The sequence below is a fragment of the Biomphalaria glabrata genome, chromosome 13 (genome assembly GCF_947242115.1).
Source record: "Biomphalaria glabrata chromosome 13, xgBioGlab47.1, whole genome shotgun sequence".
NCBI lineage: Eukaryota > Metazoa > Mollusca > Gastropoda > Planorbidae > Biomphalaria > Biomphalaria glabrata.
Window position 1 is genome coordinate 33,013,099 of NC_074723.1, and position 19,303 is coordinate 33,032,401.

The 19,303-nt window shown below is 36.5% G+C and overlaps 1 protein-coding gene and 1 long non-coding RNA gene across 3 annotated transcripts; both read left to right on the plus strand.

The window, feature by feature from the left end:
- Positions 1-1,024: 1,024 nt before the first annotated feature.
- On the plus strand, positions 1,025-5,279 carry LOC129922457 (uncharacterized). The gene is made up of 3 exons (XM_056008576.1): positions 1,025-1,389; positions 1,633-1,679; positions 3,429-5,279. Exons 2-3 carry the CDS (start codon positions 1,656-1,658, stop codon positions 5,022-5,024), a joined length of 1,620 nt encoding a protein of 539 aa, XP_055864551.1. The 5' UTR covers positions 1,025-1,389; positions 1,633-1,655; the 3' UTR covers positions 5,025-5,279.
- A 3,851-nt stretch (positions 5,280-9,130) lies between these two features.
- LOC106062439 (uncharacterized) lies at positions 9,131-16,047 on the plus strand. 2 transcript variants are annotated; one of them, XR_008774445.1, is made up of 4 exons: positions 9,131-9,145; positions 9,791-10,011; positions 12,488-12,644; positions 14,818-16,047. It is a non-coding gene; the product is annotated as an uncharacterized LOC106062439 (long non-coding RNA). The 2 variants fall into 2 exon arrangements; XR_008774444.1 differs by lacking the exon at positions 9,131-9,145 and having other exon boundaries at positions 9,679-10,011.
- Positions 16,048-19,303: the final 3,256 nt, after the last annotated feature.

Genomic DNA, 19,303 nt, shown 5'->3' on the forward strand with positions numbered 1-19,303 from the left:
AAACGGAAGCAGTTTGAGTCTGTTGCAAATAACATATGCTTTGATACACATCTGTTTTCTTTGTGTTCTATAATTGTAGAAATTCAATTTGTTAAAAACCTTCTTTGGCTAAATATATGCAAGAAAAACGAAACCAAAAAAAAAAAAAAATCCTTCTTAAAAAAATCTTGAATTAAGTGTGATTATGTCAATTACTCTGGATCCACCATGTAATTAAATCTGTAATAGATCTAGACTAACAATAATTAGTCTGTGCGATTAGAAATTTTTTACCAGTTGTTTTCATGCTATTAGCTTTCTCAACACGCTATGATCCTATCTCTTGTCTGGACCAGTTGGGGGAAGTGGTGGGGAGAGAAGGGGAAGTAGATGGGTGAATGGAGTGGCGTAGCTAGGCTGGGGGGAGGAGGGGGGAGAATTTGAAAATCCTCCTGGGCCACCACTCGAGGGGGTCCCCAAAGGAGTGTTTTTTAACTTAAAAATTTACTTTTAGCTACGCCCCAGAGTGAATGTCACCTTGATCGCATTTTTAAATGCTTAAAAAACGTTGTACGACTTCAATTCTAAGTCAAGGGATAAATCCTTCTCTAGGGGAACTAATTCAACTTAAAACACCACTTCTATCAAGCACGATTTCTTGATTTATCAGGTGAAAGAAATAATTGAAAATAACTTGATCCCAGATTACGTGTGGAAAGAAATAGCGTGTGCAAACTTTTTATTAGACCAGGGGTTCTCAACCTGTGGGTCACGACCCCCTTGGGGGTCGATTGACGATTTGCCAGGGGTCGCCTAAGACCATTGAAAAATGGATTGTTATTCTCTATTCTTCAATTGCTGTGTGTGTATGGAGGGGGGGGGGTCGCGGCTAAGTGGGGGATTGTAAAAAGAGGTCGCCGAGCATAAAAGGTTGAGAACCGCTGTATTAGACAGACGGAAATAAGCTTTGCAATATAAATGAGCTCCTATGTACTTCTTACGATAATAAATCTTTATAAAAGGTAATATATCCAGGTATTCTTATTACCCAACGGCTGCCTAGATATCTGACTGGAGAACTAACAATCTCAAAATCTGTCAATCATTCAACGTGTTACACATAAAAAAAAATTGCAAAAATACCAAGAATAATGACAACAAAGGAAAGCTGTTGGTTAGGTCACATAAGGCCAGCCATCTGAGGATTAATCAATAGTGTTTATTGAATAGAAACTTACTCATATTTCAATCAAGAAAGCCAAGATTGTAGTGCTCTATTGATCCTTCACAGTTACATTTCGAAAGTAGCCAAATTCTAAGAAATAACATACAAGAACTAAAGCCAATACTTTTTACTCTCAAATCCTCTACTGTTTAGCCTTTATCCATAGCTGTGCAATGGAGTAACAAGTAAGTTTGAGTTGTCATTGAATATTCGGACCATATTTATGCATATATTTCCTTATAATATACTCATGTGAAATAAATTTTTCTTCTGTTTAATATGTGATTATATGATTAGAAAAAGGTTTAAAATGTTCTTATTGATTTCCTAAAAAGTAGGTATAGAGAACCACTGAAAACAAAATATTTTAAAGATAGTAATATATGAATATGATATGAATATTAACGATAGTGTAACGACTTTTCCAGAATGATTTCATTTCAATTAAAGTATGACAAAGTGTGTAAAAAAACAGGTAAGACGTAGTCGTTCTTTAAAGTAATTTACAATAAAATTTTAGTTTTGATACTACTTTCTAAAACTAGTCTACAAATGGTCGAGTTTGTGACATAAATACAGTGCCGTAGTTATTGTAAAAAAAATTCCCATTTCAGACCTTGCGATCTCTAGGGTAGGCGATGTAAAGGTTATTCGTTTCTGTTGACCCAATGTTAATGAGGGAGTCATGTGACCAGCACGAAGACCAATCGACTTTACTTTTCCTCCACTAATGTTAGGTTGAAAATCCCAGTCTTTACCAGGATTCGATCCCGGGATCTGTAGGTACGGAAATCAATTTTGTACTGTCTAGAATCAATAATGATTATATGTACTGCTGACGCATTTATGTTGGGATTAATTAAGGTATACGGGCACGACCTGGCCTAAATTGTGCCGATGTGCCACAAAAACTCAAACTCATTAAGGTATACAGGTTAAGAAGCACTGTGTATTTGATTCATATTGTTATAACCCTATTGGCGGCGCGATAAGGTTAACTATAGGTTCAGGTCAGCGGGGCCATGGACAAGGGACAGTACTGCGATTACATGCAAATATGACCATTGTTATGGTCATGTAATCGAACGCTGGGTGTATAAGAAAGCGGCAGTTCCAGACCGGAGAGCGTTGAGACCTGGACTGTTAGTCTGGCCATGAAGTCGGTCCTGATTGAGTCCTGAAGTGTTATGTACGAGTCCAAGAAGAGATAGAGACAGTAGAGTTGTGTACGGTGATGTACAATGTAACAGTTTAGTTGTTGATGTGTTGCCAATAGTCAAGGATTGGCTGTTATCTACTTATTCACTCATTTTTAAAGTACCAGATTATTTAGAGCTCTTGTTGTCAGGTTCTTGATGTGTTAGATGTGCTGTGTTGTGTTTAGCAGTGTTTACAGAAGGCCTGATTAGGAGAGAATGTAACAATATGATGCAAGCGGAAAAATTGAGTTTCACTTATAATTTTGAGTGTAACCAGATAATTTGTTCATTCAACATGTGGCATTGGCTATATGCTTTGTATCATCTTTATGAGGTATTGTTTCTCATGCTAACTGTAGTCAACATTTGCTCTGTTTTTATCAATTTATTATATCGAATATCGACTCACTCTGTCTGTCTGTTTGGGTGTCTGACTGTTTGTCTGTCTGTCTGCCCAAACATTTGTACACGTTATTTCTCCGACAACAAATCTCGATCAAGCTGAAATTTCGCACAATTATTTCTTTTACTTGACAACAATCAATAACAAAAATTAGTTAATTCATATTGGTAATAAATTACGTTGTTCGGTATCTTAAACAAGGGGAAGAAATAGTACTTGACTGTATTGGTGGTATAACTAGTCCCGTTTATATATAGAAAGAAAGGATAGCTATACAATCCTCCATTCTGATAGGCTCGTCGCTAGCAAGGTGGCTACCGCGTTAGCTTGAGAACGCTATATCCAACAGGTTCCCCTTTAAAATTTTTTTTTTATTAACGCATTTTGAAATTGTTAGTTTAAATCTATTACAAATCTATTTATAAAACTATTATATCCTTTCTGGTATTAGTACGCTTATATAAGCTTTGTTTTTAAAAATGTTTTTCTTGTTATTTTCTTGGTTTTCATAAAGTTTGCATTATTTTCTAAAATGCTGCACAAGGTGTTAGTTAATGAAACAATATATTAAATCCAATATAAAATATATTGTATTATCTGTTTTACTATATTATTATTTTAGACGGAGGGAAACTCCCTGTCAAGAATTTGCAGGATTCTTATCTCAGCATTATGTGCAGGGATATCAACGAGTAACGATTATTTCAGTGAGAGAAGAATAGACTCGGATCCTTTTTTCAACGTGCTGAACCCAGAGGGAACGGTCAATTTGTTCGTCTCTACCAGTGTAGTTGACAACAGCAACAAAACTCCAATGGTGTGCACTCGTATCTCGGAACAACATCGTACTCAAAAGTTAAGTAGAATCGGTTGCACGTTCACAGATAGCCTGGTCGGCCCAGCACTTCCTGAGAAGTGCGCAATAGCGTACGATGAATCAGGACTTTTCGGTTCTGTGGTCTGCTACGCACTTCATCAACAAGCTCAACAAACAGGTTCAGTTCTTTGCAGCAGTGTGTATAGTCAACACAGTCTTGTTGTCCTTGTAGATTGCGTTAACGTCGGGATGACTTTAGAACAAGTCGGACCCACATTTTGTGAACGTGTCTACGACCTGGCAGGTCAGAAAATGATTGCGGTTTGTACTACTGTTGTGGAAGTTTTCAGGATTGCTAGTTCTTATATCTGCGTGACTGTATTCGACCACGATCTTCAGAAATGCTACAAACTTTGCAAACTTGAGAGATATAATGTACAAGAAGCGAAGTCTTTGACTTGCACAGTGGCCAGTAGAATTAATGGAAAAGGTATTGGAATAGTATGTCAATTAATTTCGAAATTAGAGGCCAAAGTTGACGAATTGTCCTGTTTCATCTCATACGATCTAGTTCATAATACCGGCTATTTACACTGCACTGACGTCACGCCAGGGCTTGTTTCAACGGGTTTTCTCAACTGTACCATCTTAGAAGAAAAAATACTTAAAACCGCTTTCACAATTTGCATTAACGCTTACTCTTTGGGTAAAAGCTTAGGTACCTCCGTATGCTTACACGCTTTTAACCAGGACTCAGGAACCAGTTCAAATTTCTGTACAGAAATCATCAATGTAATAAAACAATTAGTGGCGATAGATTGTAAACGCCAACATAGCGGCTTTCAAAAATCTGTGACTTGCAAAACACTTTATGTCGTCAAAGACGCATCTGAAAAAATGGAATGTAATAGTTTTTTCAGCATTAACAGTTTAAAAGGTTGGGTGTCATGCGAACTGCAGAAGAAAGAGATCAAGAAACCTGTTGAACCTGATAAGCCTCCGAAACCTGAACAGAAGATTGTAGCCGTACACAGAAAACAAGAAAAACAGGAGGAAGGTTTTTTTAGCTCAATATTTTCCTACTTCAAAAACAAATTATATGACCTTGCAATAAATCGTTTTGGTATGTCGGAGAAAGTTATACAGTGCATTCATGCAGTCTGGAATCTAGTTTCCACCCTCAATGTGTTCGCTTTATATGATCTCGTGGAAAAATGCTATAAGTTCATACTGAGTAATTTTTACAAAGCTTCTATCAACTCACTCTGTCAGTCTGTCTGTCAAAAAGTTTGTACACATTACTTCTCCCACACCCAATCTCGGATCAATCTGAAACTTGTGCACAATCATCTCTTTTTCCTGACAAAACTAGAACCAATTGAAAAAAATATAATTAATTAGTTAATAAACTATTATTAATAAATTATTTTGTTTAGTATCTCAAAAAAGGAACAGAAATTGTAATTGACTCAAGCTGAATTAGTTCCCTGTAAAGGTCGACGCTCTAAATTGAGACAAACTATATATAACCATACAATTTTCTCTAGTCATAAGTACCGTTTAGTTTAGTATATTGTTTGAACATAAAGTAGGTTTGATTACAAATTTTTGTGTGTGTTTATTTTTTCAATTTTAAATTCATATTTTTTCTCTCTATTGCAGTGTTAAATTTGTTGAACCCCCGTTTGACATAGAAGATGTGCTTATCCGGAACTAACACAATGTTGTTAAAGTGAATGTGTTCTATATGTGTATTACGATTGCCATTAAGAGGTCTGCAATGCACCTAGTCACGCCTCTGCTTGCCACAATAAAAACATTCAAGTATAGCAAGTTTAAACCTTGTGGCAGAGGTACTCAAGTTTGTTTAACCTGGTGTCATAAAACATTGTGACACTCGTGTCACCCCCCCCCCTTTCCCAAACACTGAAAATGTATCCAAGTTTTACAAGCTTTTACATGGACAGTGGGCAGAAGTTTTGAGGGGGTCCGGATATCATCTCACTACGGGTTGAATCTTGCCCGCGGGCCGTAGATTGTTCCCAACTACTTCGGAAACAAACAAAAAATACTGTTTTAGTATGGCAGAATGTGAGTAGGTTGAGACGTTATTTAGAAAATGGTTGAGCTTTCAAAAACTAAAGTGTTGGGCATAAACTATTAAAATAGTTCCTGCGTAGTGACTTTTCTGATATCTTTTGTGTAGGACCAAGCAATCCCCTAGCAGGGCCGGCCTTAGATGATTGGAGGCCCATGGGAAAGTGAAATTGGTGGCCCCGAATGAAATAGAAAAATAAAATAAAAACAGTGAAAAAATAAAATTACGCAACTTTTTTTTAAAACTAGTTTTTGCATTGGGAACCAGTTTCACTATTTGTTCTCTGAAAATGAAACCTATTCGAGGCACCCACTAATCGGATGCCCTAGGCGGCTGCCTACTTTGCCTATGCCAGATATCCCATTCTTTCTTACCCCCCCCCCCACCCCCCATTTTCCTAACTAGCCCAGACAAGTGATTGTATCATAGCGTATTGAGAAAGCTAAAAGCATGAAATAGCACTAAACAAAAACAATCAGTAAAAATATTATTAATCGCGCAGATTTATTGCTGCGGGTCTAGATCTATTAAAAATTTCATTAAATGACTGATCTAAACTAATTGATACAACTACACTTTACTTTTGTTGTTTTTTTTAAAGTATGTTTTAGTTTTTTTTTTTTTTCTTGTTAAGTTTTATTAATTTTGAGGTTGGTCTTTTTTTTTTTCAAACAAGATCCATTTTGTGTGCTTGTGTTGACGAGCGTGTATGTGTGTGTGTGAGTGTGTGTGTGTTTCTTTGCAAAGCCTTGCCATTTTTGTGTCAGTGTTGCCGGAGAGCTTGTAGAAATAGGTTACTGCTCATTTGATTCTAGATGCTTCGTGTTTCTATTTAGAGGACCTAATATATCAAGGGAGGTAATTCACAAAAAAGTTTTAATCTATATTACTTTTTCAGTTTTATATTAAATTTGAGAAATCATAAATAACGCGGATCCAAGCTTATTCGGGTGGTCCATGTCGCTTAGGCATTGTCTGTTTCCATTGTTGGTTTTTTTATTCAGACGCAAGTGTTCAAAATAGTGCGTCTAGAAGGGAGCTCCCAGAAGTCTTGAGTTTGTTTGTTGTCATGTTTATTGTGTACACGTCACTTCCTAGTTTCGATGACGCGTTCTCTGGGAAATGATAGCTTGTTGTTCAAGTTCTGACGTTATTTTTTTCCCTGCTAAGGAGTTAGTTCACATATAGTCCTAACTAGACTCGCTAGGGTAGGAGGCGCGACATTGTTAGACTTTTTGGATTAGCGACATCGCTAGATCTCTGATGTTTGTTTTACTGGGGGCTACGTTCTGGTTTAAGTGTTAAGCCGTGTTAAGCTTAAGGACTTTGTACCAAGTTTTGGGCTTTGACTAGGTTTTGGACTTTGTACCTGGTTTTGGACTTTGTACCAGGTTTTGGGCTTTGTATCAGGTTTTGGGCTTTGTAGTAGGTATTGGGCTTTGTAGTAGGTTTTGGGCTTTGTACCAGGTTTTGAGCTTTGTACCAGGATTTGAGCTTTGTACCAGGTTTTGGGCTTTGTACCAGGTTTTGTGGTACGCCAGACATTGAGCCGTGATAAAATCATCTCTCCGCTGTGTTGGTTCAGACCTTGGTTAAAGCAGAGCCATGGTTCTGATGGAATGGTTATTGGTACTCCTGGTCAGTTGGCCGTACTTAGTCTGAGCGAGGTGTGTGAACTATTTCTGTTATACGGCTTGATACTTTAACGGTTATAATTGTTATGATATATTAATTATCATCCATCTATCCAATATGTTAAATTAAATATTCTTTTGGTATAAAAGTGTTGACCATTTATTCAACGATTTTTCTGTTGACTGTTCACATTTAAAGTTGTGTTGTTGCTGTTGTTTAGTCACTGCATCAACCTGCGGAGGTGGGAAACTAGTGGTTTCCAAATCATCCTCCAGTAAAACTTGTTAAACCCACCTTGACTGTCCGTACATTTTTTTTTTCGATTGTTTAAAACTTCTGTTAATTCAATTTGAAATATTATAATATTTGTTGTTTTAAAGAGAGATTCTGACAGTGTACACTTTCCCCGCTATATTTGGATACTGAGTTAATAAACCCAGTATTTAGAAAGCAGACTTGTATGCACCACGCAACTATGGCAATACCCAGTCCACATGTAATATCTATTTACGTATTTTTCGATCGAGTCTGTAATGCCTGTAAACTTATACTTTAGTGTCTTGAAATTTTACCCGTTACTCCCCCCCTCTTTTTTGTTTGTTTCATCATTCAAACAGGAGGTTCAAGGGAGACAAGGACAGATTCTGGTTATTACTAGTTTATGTTCTGTACAATAATTTCCAAAACATCCATACACTTTTAATGGTGTTATGTTGGTATAAGACAGCGATGCCCTAATTACGGCCCACGGGCCACATCCGGCCCCGCGACGTGGTTCTATCCGGCCCGCCAAAATGTCAGAACAAAATATACAGCCGCACTCCAACTTTTCATAAAAAAAAGGTTAAAAAATGCATCTTTTTCTACTTAAGGGGCCCTCACTATTAACCTTTAACACTTGTGTATTTCTGAAATGGGACTCTGAATGTTGAATCTACCTGGAAAAGAGAACCGCGGAACACGATAATAATCCGACATACTTATTTCGTAAAGAAAGTGTGGTTGTTAAAAAACAACAACCTATGTATATAACGGCCTTACAAAACAAAGCCTTTGGAGGATTGATGAGAATATTTACCAATAAAAAAAAAAGTAAATGAGTTGGTGGTAAAACTAGCTACAATATTTCTCACATTTTAATTAGAGAAATGAAACCACTTTCCGACGCGTAAAAAAAAAAAAGATAAAACTTCAAATGTCTCATTAATTAATGTAAGTTTCTAATCAATTAGTTTCAGGCCGATTTCATTTCGTTTTTGAACCATTTCGATCATATGGCCCGCGACACGTGTGTTGGAAATGAAAATTGCCCGCGGGTCGAATTAGGTTGGGCATCACTGGTATAAGATAAACATGTTTAGCCAAGCCTACCAAGGCTGAAGAAGGGGGGAGGAATAAAGGTCGAGGTACATGAAACCAGTAATTGAAGCGTACACTCCTCATGCATGCTACCTTGACCTTGCCTATTGTCCTAAAAGCAGAAATGAAAGACATCACATCTGTCTATATTTCTATAATGAAAATGGAACATGGTCATTGACTGCACAAGTCACAAGTGTCAAACATCCCAGTAGTGAAAAATCGGAGAAAAATTTGCCAGCTATACTTTCATCACATACACCGTAATGCTATCATTTCTTTTACGATACTCTGACACTAGAAATAACATTTTGGTACGTGGCCGGTGTGTACACATTATTTCTCCCACACCCATTCTCGGTTCAAGTTGAAACTTTACACAATTATTCATTGGATAAGATAAGACATGACTCATTAAAAAACGTAACCAGTTAGTCAATAAATTACTGGTAATTAATTATTTTATTGGATACCAACATGGAAAGTAATCCTGCAGATATGGCTAAATTTGTTGGGTTTCGTCCCCTTAAATAACTTGATCGCTATTTCTCTCTCATGCATTCTCCGATCAACTTGATACTTTAAACAATTATTTATTGTAGCTGACAAAACATAAATCAATACTAAAAAACAGGAATCAATAAAAACAATAAACCAATTAGTTAATGAACTATTGGTAATTAATTATTTTAATGTATACATTGAATTAGTCCCCTTTATACTCTATAGAGAGAAAGCTTTAAAGTTTGAAACTAATAATAGATAACTATAAAACCTTCCATTTTGATAAGCAATTCATTGGCACACTAATGAGTGCGTTAGCTTGGGGAGGTTTGACCCCTCGAGTTCGAACTCAGGTCGTTCAACCTTTTGTTTTTAAAAGCGATCACAGCAACATTCACTCAGAACCCACCATTCCCCCCTCCAACCCCTTTTTCAACTGGTTAAGACAAGCGAAAGGATCATAAAATAAAAATGAGAAAACTAAAAGCATGAAAAAACATTTAATGACATGACTGATCCTAACTAATTTAAACAATTACGCTTAAGCTTTTTTTTAAATGGATGTTATCAGGAATCCACTAAACCAGCTTTTATGAAACGTCATAACTGAATGTACCCGTTAGAGAAGCCTACTTATTGATCATCCCATTATATCAGTCCCTTACGTGTTAATGGGTTTTCCCATAATTCAGTCACCGTTTTCAGTAGTATTAAAGAAATTCGGTGTATTTTTTTGTGAAATTAAAAATCAGAAGCAGTGTTTTGTTTGGCGTTCGGTCATTCTACAAAAAGGTAGGCTTGCTTTAATATATTTTCCTAGTAATTCTTTTATAATATGACATATCATTGCACAAATAGAGCTTAACTGTTTTTGAAAGATCAAGGTTTAAAGATATAGTAAAACAGGCTAACACCTAACATGGCAACACCACTTAGTGTTGTTATAGATTAGGTTATGTAAAATGACGTTCTGATTTAGTTATGCTAAATCTGATGACCATATTTATACCGTAGATTTTTTATTACAAAAGTTCCCCGTTCAAACCTTTTGATGTGTATAGTACATTAAGTAATTGGTCATGTGTCCATGTGGCCTGCACCAACTTCTTTACTTCTCCTCAACGAATATCAGGTACCCAAAAATAGCTGGAAAGGGGGACTCATAGGCACCCTAATGATCCCGAAATAAAAACAAAAATTACACTCTTTACCTTGATTAGAACCCGCGGAGCTTTACTTCGTTAGCAAACTGCCTTGCCATTCACCCACCGCGCCTTAGAATTTTTTTTTAAAGTGAAGAATTGCTAGAGATCATGTTTACGAAATGATGCAATTAAATTCTTGAAATAGAGATCCTATAAAGAGTTGCACACTATTAAGATGCCATTCAGCTTAACTTCAATGAAAGATTCAAACAGGAAGATTGGAAACGAAGATTAAAACCTATTGACTGGCCTTGCCTATTGTCTTCCCTTGTATTTTATACCCTCCAATAGGCAGGAATAAGCCAGGATGTCCCACTGATACAATCTCGTGCTTACTTTAACTACAATAAACAAATACATATATGTGACCCTGTCGGACAAAGTAAAAAATAAGGACGTTTGGGCTACGAGGCCTTCACCAGAAACAAACAAACAAACGAACAAACAAAAATACAAACGATTAACTCAAAATAGGCGTATCGGCCCTATGCTGTCTATTGAGGGAGAAAAAAAAAACGTTACAAAGACAGTTTGTGTGGAAACACAAACTCAAAATCGGCCCCCGAAGCGGTCCACTCAGGCAGTTAAAAGGCAGGTTTTAATATTTTCAGAAAGAATGTCAAAATGAAATTCTATCAAAGGCAAATGACAGTAAAATTTAGAAAAAAGGTTGACAGATATTGTGTGGTAACGGTCCAGCTGACCAAGGGATAGGCGAAAGTGAATGTAAAGGTAAATGTGAACCTGGCCCTAACTGATGTCTGATAATGATTACCTAATTGATGTAATTGTTTTGTAAAGGGTCGATCTCTTATTGAAATCCTAAAGAATATTGGACGTCCTGAGGACTACAGCGTACCACGTACCAATTGTTGCTCTAAATTATGTTCCTTTTATATGGTTTCTAAATAGATTTTTTCTCTTTAAAAAAAGGTATTTTTTTTTTGTAAATGTAGTAGTTAGTATGACAAAACTTACATAACTTATTATTACAATTGTAAAATTATTTTTTTTTGACAAAGAATCTAAAACTAATTGCATAATTGTGTTAAAATATGGTAAATAGTTATCTCCCTTACTAAATAGCCTCCCGTGTTTGTTACTAATAGTGAATAGTTTTAAAATGGTGTATTTTTATGAAAAAAACTGCATGCATATTTGATTTTAAAAAGTAGACGTAGACCTAGGTCTAATTTAGTTTTAAGACGATTTAAACATTATAACGGTTAAACCAGAGTATTCATTGAGTGGCCTTTTAAGTAGTTCTCTTTTTCCTAATATGTACACTAGCTTTCAAAGTTCTAGTAAAATACTCGTCAACTCAGTTTCTAACGTTTTAATTTTTCAACCCTTAAAGACAATGCATGTTAAAAAGGTCTACTCGAGTACCACTTAGTTTAAAGTACTGCTAATGGTACAAGTAACACAGCTAGAAAACCATGTGATTAAGAGCGTTAATTAATTAACTATCTTTCAGTTTTGAAATGTTTTACCTTTCCAAGAAAAACTATCTTTGGAAATTTTTTTTTTTCAAAATACTCGTGCATGGTTGGAACAATTGGAAACGAGACTTCTGTAATGGAGATGTCAAAGAATATGCGATTTGATTTTTTTTGTAATGCTGTCTGTTCCACTAAATATACAAGGGCCAAAAATGCGTAGGCCTATTGCTAAGGGAGAGGCGCTTCATTTAAAAGTAGTGTGTGTATTGTGTGTGTGTTAGGAGGTCGGCTTTATAATGCTGACAGATGAGAAGGCTACACCTGATGAGCCTAAGAATAATTTTTTGCGAACTCTGTATTAGGGGTTTTTAACCGTACCGCAGCACTGGTATCTGCAATGTATTTGAGTGTCTGTTTGTGTATATGGGTTTGTAAAGAGATAAATAGAGAGATAGATAGACAGAAAGACAGCCAGCCAGTCCGATATCTATTTATCTATCTATCTATCTATCTATCTATCTATCTATCTATCTATCTATCTATCTATCTATCTTTATAGTTTATACATTTATAAATGCGTTTTAGAGCCGATATTTGCTTCATCTCCTCCGTTGTTTTCAGTGAGGCGTCATAAAGATAATGGCTTATTTAGGACTTCTGTGCACTGGAACTGTCGCGGTTAACTGCAATTGGCGTGAGTTAGCGGCCGCAGCTTTGATAGCGGGAATGGTGAATGCGACAGTGATTGGCACTGTAGTTTTTGGATACATCGCCATTAGTAAGTTTATCTTTATGTTTTCTAAGTATGTAGTCTAATTACTATCGTTGTTATTGTGTATTACATTTATCTTCATCATCATAAGTTAATATTAATTATCTCTACCGTGAGGGTAACATATTTTAGCGCATACACATTAACGCAAAATTATGAATTTAGAGTACTAAAACACTCTTTACTCAGAATACCTAGTAAATCGAATTTGCCCTAGCGGCACTTGTGACTTTGTCTCAGATTAAAAGCAGACTTTGTATTTGATAGAATTAGAGCGAAGCAGGACGTTTTGGCGCGGCCGTTTTGACGCGGCCGTTCGGTCGCAGCTGTTTGGTCGCGAAGGTCGTTTTGGCGCAGCCGTTTGGGCGCAAGGAACGTTTTGGCGCGAACAGTTTTGTTCATATTACTTAAGTTCATTGTATTATTTCTTTATCAAAGAATGAGACATATCTATGTTTCGTGTGAGTGTTTTTGTTGAGACGTATTTATCTTGAGATATTTTTGTCCGCTATTTTCGGTAAGTTTGTTAATTATTATTAAATGTGCCCAGACCAGAGGGGGCGGCATAGGTGTCACAGGTAATGACCAGTCAGAAGGAGATGATCGCCAGACGCATGACGCAAATGACCGGTGCTCGGTGCTGGTCTTGTCTTCATTTGTTTGACTTGACTTGTGTCAAGGGGAGATGTGTCACCCAAATCACCCCTACCCCATTTCTCAAAATATATCTTTTCAAAGTATCTTAGCTAGTTCTGATATTAAACTGATGTCAATTCGTTTTTTTTTAATTTCTTCGAAATCGAAGAATGCCATCCAATGCGCTTAGGGAAGGGGGAGCATGTCATTACTATTCAGGAATCTCACTTATTATTTATTCATGAAATAAGCAAAACATTTATGAAAAAAAATTCGCTGGATGGTGTTAGAATTCTTACTATACATTCTTCTTCTTCTTGAAACTGTCAGGTAGAGTTGAGCCTTCTGCTCTTGGAACTCTAGGCCAGCAAAAGTGAACAAGAGCTCTCTTTCACCGGCCTGAATGAGAACAGTATACACTGTTGTGTCTGGCGGGTGGGTCAGACATGTAGCAAGAGGCCGCGTACATTAAGACCCCCGCCATTTTCCTTTTCTATACCAGGCTGACCGTGCGGGACACGCCATTTATGTAACGGCCCCTTGAGGAACAGCGCCTGGATTGTGACAAGGTTGTGGGAGCTTTTTTACAACTCCGCGCAGTGCAATGAGGATGCTCTCGTACCCCCTTAGGCACCCCCACAGGAGTCTTGTTTTGCTACCCTTTAGCCTTATCGTTTCCTCCTACGATCGTTTCCACCCGGGCGCCACTATGAGGCAGGGTAGCATGCCCGGGTTACTATACATACAATACTATACTAGAATTAAAAATAAACATTGTGATAAAAGCTACGCGTTATAAAATTATCGTCAAGTTATATATCGCGCCAAAACACCCCCTGCGCTAAAACGCCTCGCGCCTAAACGGCTGCGTCAAAAAGGCTGCGCCAAAACGTCACGTACCGAAATAGAGATAGCCCCAAGGTACTTGGAGACTGGAAAAGATTGTACAGAACTGATCTATCTATCTATCTATCTATCTATCTATCTATCTATCTATCTATCTATCTATCTATCTATCTATCTATCTATCTATCTATCTATCTATCTAACTAATTATCTATCTATCTATCTATCTATCTATCTATCTATCTATCTATCTATCTATCTATCTATCTATCTATCTATCTATCTATCTATCTAACTAATTAATTATCTATCTATCTATCTATCTATCTATCTATCTATCTATCTATCTATCTATCTATCTATCTATCTATCTATCTATCTATCTATCTATCTAACTATCTATCTATCTATCTATCTATCTATTTATTTATCTATCTATCTATCTAATTATCTATCATCCATCCATCCATTCATCTACTTATCAATCAATTAATCAATGTCTGAATATTATTGGTCTTTTTTTTCTCTATAAAATAAGAACAAGACAAAAAGAACGTTTGTATAATGGCTGTTAAGGAAATGTTCTATTTTAAAAAATAAATATATAACATATCAAGACTTGCTTTTCTTCATCAAGCTATTTTCAGACTTCTCTGTTTAAATATTTTGTCTTAAAGTGTGTGCTTTTTCTTTTCAGAAGTGTGTGTCATTGTCGTTGGAGCCATAGCCGGGGCAAACAAATAATCAAGAAATTGTTAAGGGGCAGTTCATAAATGTATATACAATTTATGTCATCTACACATCTGGTATCATGGAATAGAGACAATAAAATGATGAGGCACATCTCATGAGTATTTAGAAGAGAAAAAAAAAGTGTTTAGCCCAATAGAGAAAGGTCATTTATAATATTAATACTTAATACTTAATAAAATTAATGTTCAGAGTTGTAACTGTGTAAGGCACTAAATTCTTTCTATTACATAAAAAACAGATAATGCATTATGAGAGAGAGAGAGAGAGAGAGAGAGAGAAAGAGAGAGAGAAGTGAAAGATATATATGGCTATGAAAATATTTTATATAATCTTATCTTTGATATTATTAGTTTTAGTTTTAACTTTCATTTTTTTTTTATAAATGTTATTTTATAAAAGTTAAATAACTGTTTTTTTTTTTTTTGTTATTTAGAAATTTCTAATAAGAATATGCTTACGGGATTTCAAGTAATAAGGTGCTTAAGTTGTAGATGTAGACTGCTTATTCAATCTAACCTGTATTGAAAATCGTATTTATAGTATATATCAACATAATAATAATATAATAAATAAAGGTATTAGACTGTAAATTGTAAACCACCTTTTTCAGTTACTTTACATCTGATTTTGAGACTATATGCCTTGATTTCATTTATGGGATGATATTTGTTTTTACATGAACGTATGAATATATATAGTTTTGTACATTTAATACGTTAATTCGTAGAGCTATATATATAGACTGGACCAAATTATACATTATTCAAGCACAAAGCTTTTTATTATACATCAATTACCAGCAGTATAAAAATAGCCATAGCCTTTAATGATATAAGTGCATTAATTGATACACTTTTTTCTGTATTGTGAATCAAAGTGTTGCTGTTATGGCAGGCCATTATGATCATTTTTGTTTAAAATTTTATTTTTCTAAGTTTAGCTTATTTGGACGTTCTGATGAAAACAAGTCTAAAAAACAAATTGTATTAATTTAAAGCGATGAAACATCGGCCATCGATCTAAATGTAGATCGAGTGCAAAAATATAATTTCAAAATTGAAGATCATATTTTTTGTACGCATTAAAATGTGTTTTTCAGCAAACGAGAACTCTTCCTGTTGTCCAGTCTATTTATTTCTTTGCCTATAAATAAAACATTTTATAAAATGTAAAATATATTTTCAGTTTGTTTTTTACGCCAAAAGTAAGAATTGCATGTTTAGAGGCGCATGCTTGTTTGCTATCGAAGGATAGAAAGGAATGTTATATGAAGTTTTGTGATTGTAGAAAGGTGCTTTTGTATCTTTATATAAAGGGGATAGAGGGGTTAAGATTAGTCAAGAAGGGGCCATAACTTTTGTTTTTTTAATGGGCCACAACTGATGGTTAAAAAAATGTGAGAGGGCGTTGATAAGAAATCAATCGTTATGACGTTTGGTCTCGGCTGGTGATCAGTTTTGTAAATCTAGAACTGTTGAATGACCAACGACAAAGCAGTATTTTATTCTAACTAGCTGGCCCGCGGAGTAGCATACGCAGCTATTTAGTGACGGGTGAACACGTTCGGAAAGACACAGTTGCCTGGAGAGCGAGGAAGGCGTGGGTGCGGGTGGGAGGGAGTGGGAGGAGGGTTAGAGAGTCCGCATGCGTGCGTAGTGTGTGCATGGTTGGGCGACGTAGAGAATTATATATAGAGATAGTCAACAACTGTGACGGGCCAATAAAGAATGTGAAAGAGGGTAGGAACAGAGTAAAGAGCGGCGTTTTATTGTAAATAAGAAAAATTGCATTTTTGTGTATGCAAACAAAAAGTTCACATTTCAGACCTTGTGTTCTACAGGGCAGATGACGTAAAGGTTATCTGTTTCTGTGTCACACGGTTATCAAGGGTGTCATGTGGCCAGCACAACGACCAACCGCCTTTACTTTTCCAACTATTGTCAGAGCTGGGTGGACTCAGAGGCGTCTTAAAGATCACGAAAGTAATGATCCCAGTCTTCACCAGTCCGCAGGTGGTCGATTTAGGTGAAGCAAAATATGTAGGTCACAGCTAAGGCTGCGGATCCATGGGGAATACTTCTCTAGTTGTACTCGGTTTTGCCCTTATAACTTACGTTTTGCGGGCCTTTTATGTCTTCCTATCACTTTCTCTGTCTGCTTCTTCATTTCTGTCCTGGTACTGTTCCCGGTAGGAAAGTTCTTTGTAAACCGTGTGAGCCTTGTGATATGGCCATTCTCAAGTGCGCTGGAATGCTTTTCTTGTACTTCCTCTTGTGAAATACATGGCTGTTCTAACTGTTCTTTCTGTTTCACTGTGTTTGTTGTTTCCCTGTTGTAACTGTTACGTATGTCTACAAGTGTTCTTAATCATGGTCGATAGTTCGGTATGCGCGTCACTGCTGAAGTTTCTTGGTTTTGGGGCTTCGCTTGATCACTGCTTCTATGTTACAGGGTGCAATGTCTGGGGTTCCATATTGAGCCAGACTTTGAATCGTGATTGAGCCAGGTGTTGGGCAGGCTTAGCCTGAACTTGATTAGAGCCTGTGTGGCATTGAAGTTCCTGGGTCGTGCTTGACGGAATTAAGTGTGTGGGTAAGGTGTGCTTTACATATTTATAGTTATTATTATATAAATTGCCAAATATCATTTGTAAAGTAACATTATGCATCTTAATATTAATCATCCATTCATATTTCGTTATTAAATGTTAGATTGTTGAACGGTCGCTGACCATTTATTTAAGGTTCAAAGCTAATATGTTTAAATTGTACTTAGTCTGCCGAGGTGGGTAATCCAGTTAATTTAAATCATCCCCCAACTAAACCTGTACAACCCAGCTTGACAACAACCTAGTTTTACTTCGTTGTTTTTTTTTTGACAACGTTCAACGGGTCAACGTGGGCCACATTACCATTTTGATCCTCTTTGGAATCTCATCATTTGTGATGTGGTCTTTGAAAGTGATATCGAGTATTCTACTAAAGCAGTGATGCTCGGCCTAATTCGGCTCGCGAGCCATTTTAATTTCCAGCACTCGTGTCGCGTGCCATATCAATAATAAGGTACTAAAATGAAGTGAAATTGACCTGAAACTATTTGACTAGAAATTTAGTACCAGGTTACCGAGCCTCGCTGGGATGAATAATTTGTTAATTAAGGATACATATCGGAAGTCATTTTGGGAATATTTTTTGTAATTACGAAAAGTCCTTCTACATGCTAGACAAACCATAACTCACGTCGTGTCGTTTTACAATGCATCTTTTGCGTAAAACTATTGGGTTATTATTGACTTGGAAGAAAGTCTTTGCAGTGTAAATTCTAAAATGGTTATGTTTTAACATTTAATATTGCAATTAGTATATTCATTATGGCTTTAGTTCGAAGCATCAAGTGATGCAAAATCTCTACGTTATAGGGTAAAACGTGCAGCTTGTAACAAAGTAAAATAGCGCATTTTTTTCCTAAGAGACTTAAAAATATCGAGTTAGTATTCCAAAAGAAGCGTTATTGTGTTACGCCGACCACATTTCAGCTTACTAAAAAAAGTGCCCAGCCCAGCGTGACTGTCGGACTATAAGAGGTTCTTACCATTTCGCAAGAATATCGCTGTTATAGTGCGGTCTTGTCACCGTATGTCCATGATGGTGTGCATATATATTTGGTGAAGGCGTTCAAGGAGTCTTAGTTGCTTTCTACAAATTACTAACGTCTCAGATCCACAAAGAGGAGTTGAGAGAACTACTGCTTGGTAGACACTGATTTTTATAGACAGGCGGAGCTATTTATTTCGCCACACTCTCGCTTGGAGGCGTCCAAAAGCACGACTATCACATATCAACCTCCCTTTAAAGCAATGCGTCATTTGATACTATGCTTTCCAGTTATGTGAAGTTATCTACCACGTTCAGTGATGTCTATGCGCGGTGCTCTTTGGGTTGAGTCGGTTTTATTGGATGAATTCTGGAACATGACTTCTGGAAAATGAATTCCTTAAACTACCATAACAGACTAAGACTAAGAATGCTTTATTGATCCTTACGGAAATTTGTTGATACAACAGACAACATAAAGAGTTCATTCAGCGACTACACACGGGTATCTTGGTGCTTTTCATGTTTCCTGATCAATGAGTGGCGGTGATAGAGTCTGACCGAATGAGGTACGAACGAGTTTTTTGTACCGCTCCGTTCTTGTTTTGATTGACAGCAGTCGCCCACTTCGCGACGACCTGGCGTAGTTCTGATGGAGCGGGTGGCCGTTGTCTTCCAAGATTTTTTCAATTTTTCTTAGGCACGTTTGTTCAAAAAGCTCCTTTAAATGTGGTAATGTTGTGAGTGTAATTTTTGATGCTTTTTTTATGATGTTTTCAAGACGTTGCAATAGATTAGATCAGGCGTTGCCTCATAACCCCCGTGCTAATTCTAGGT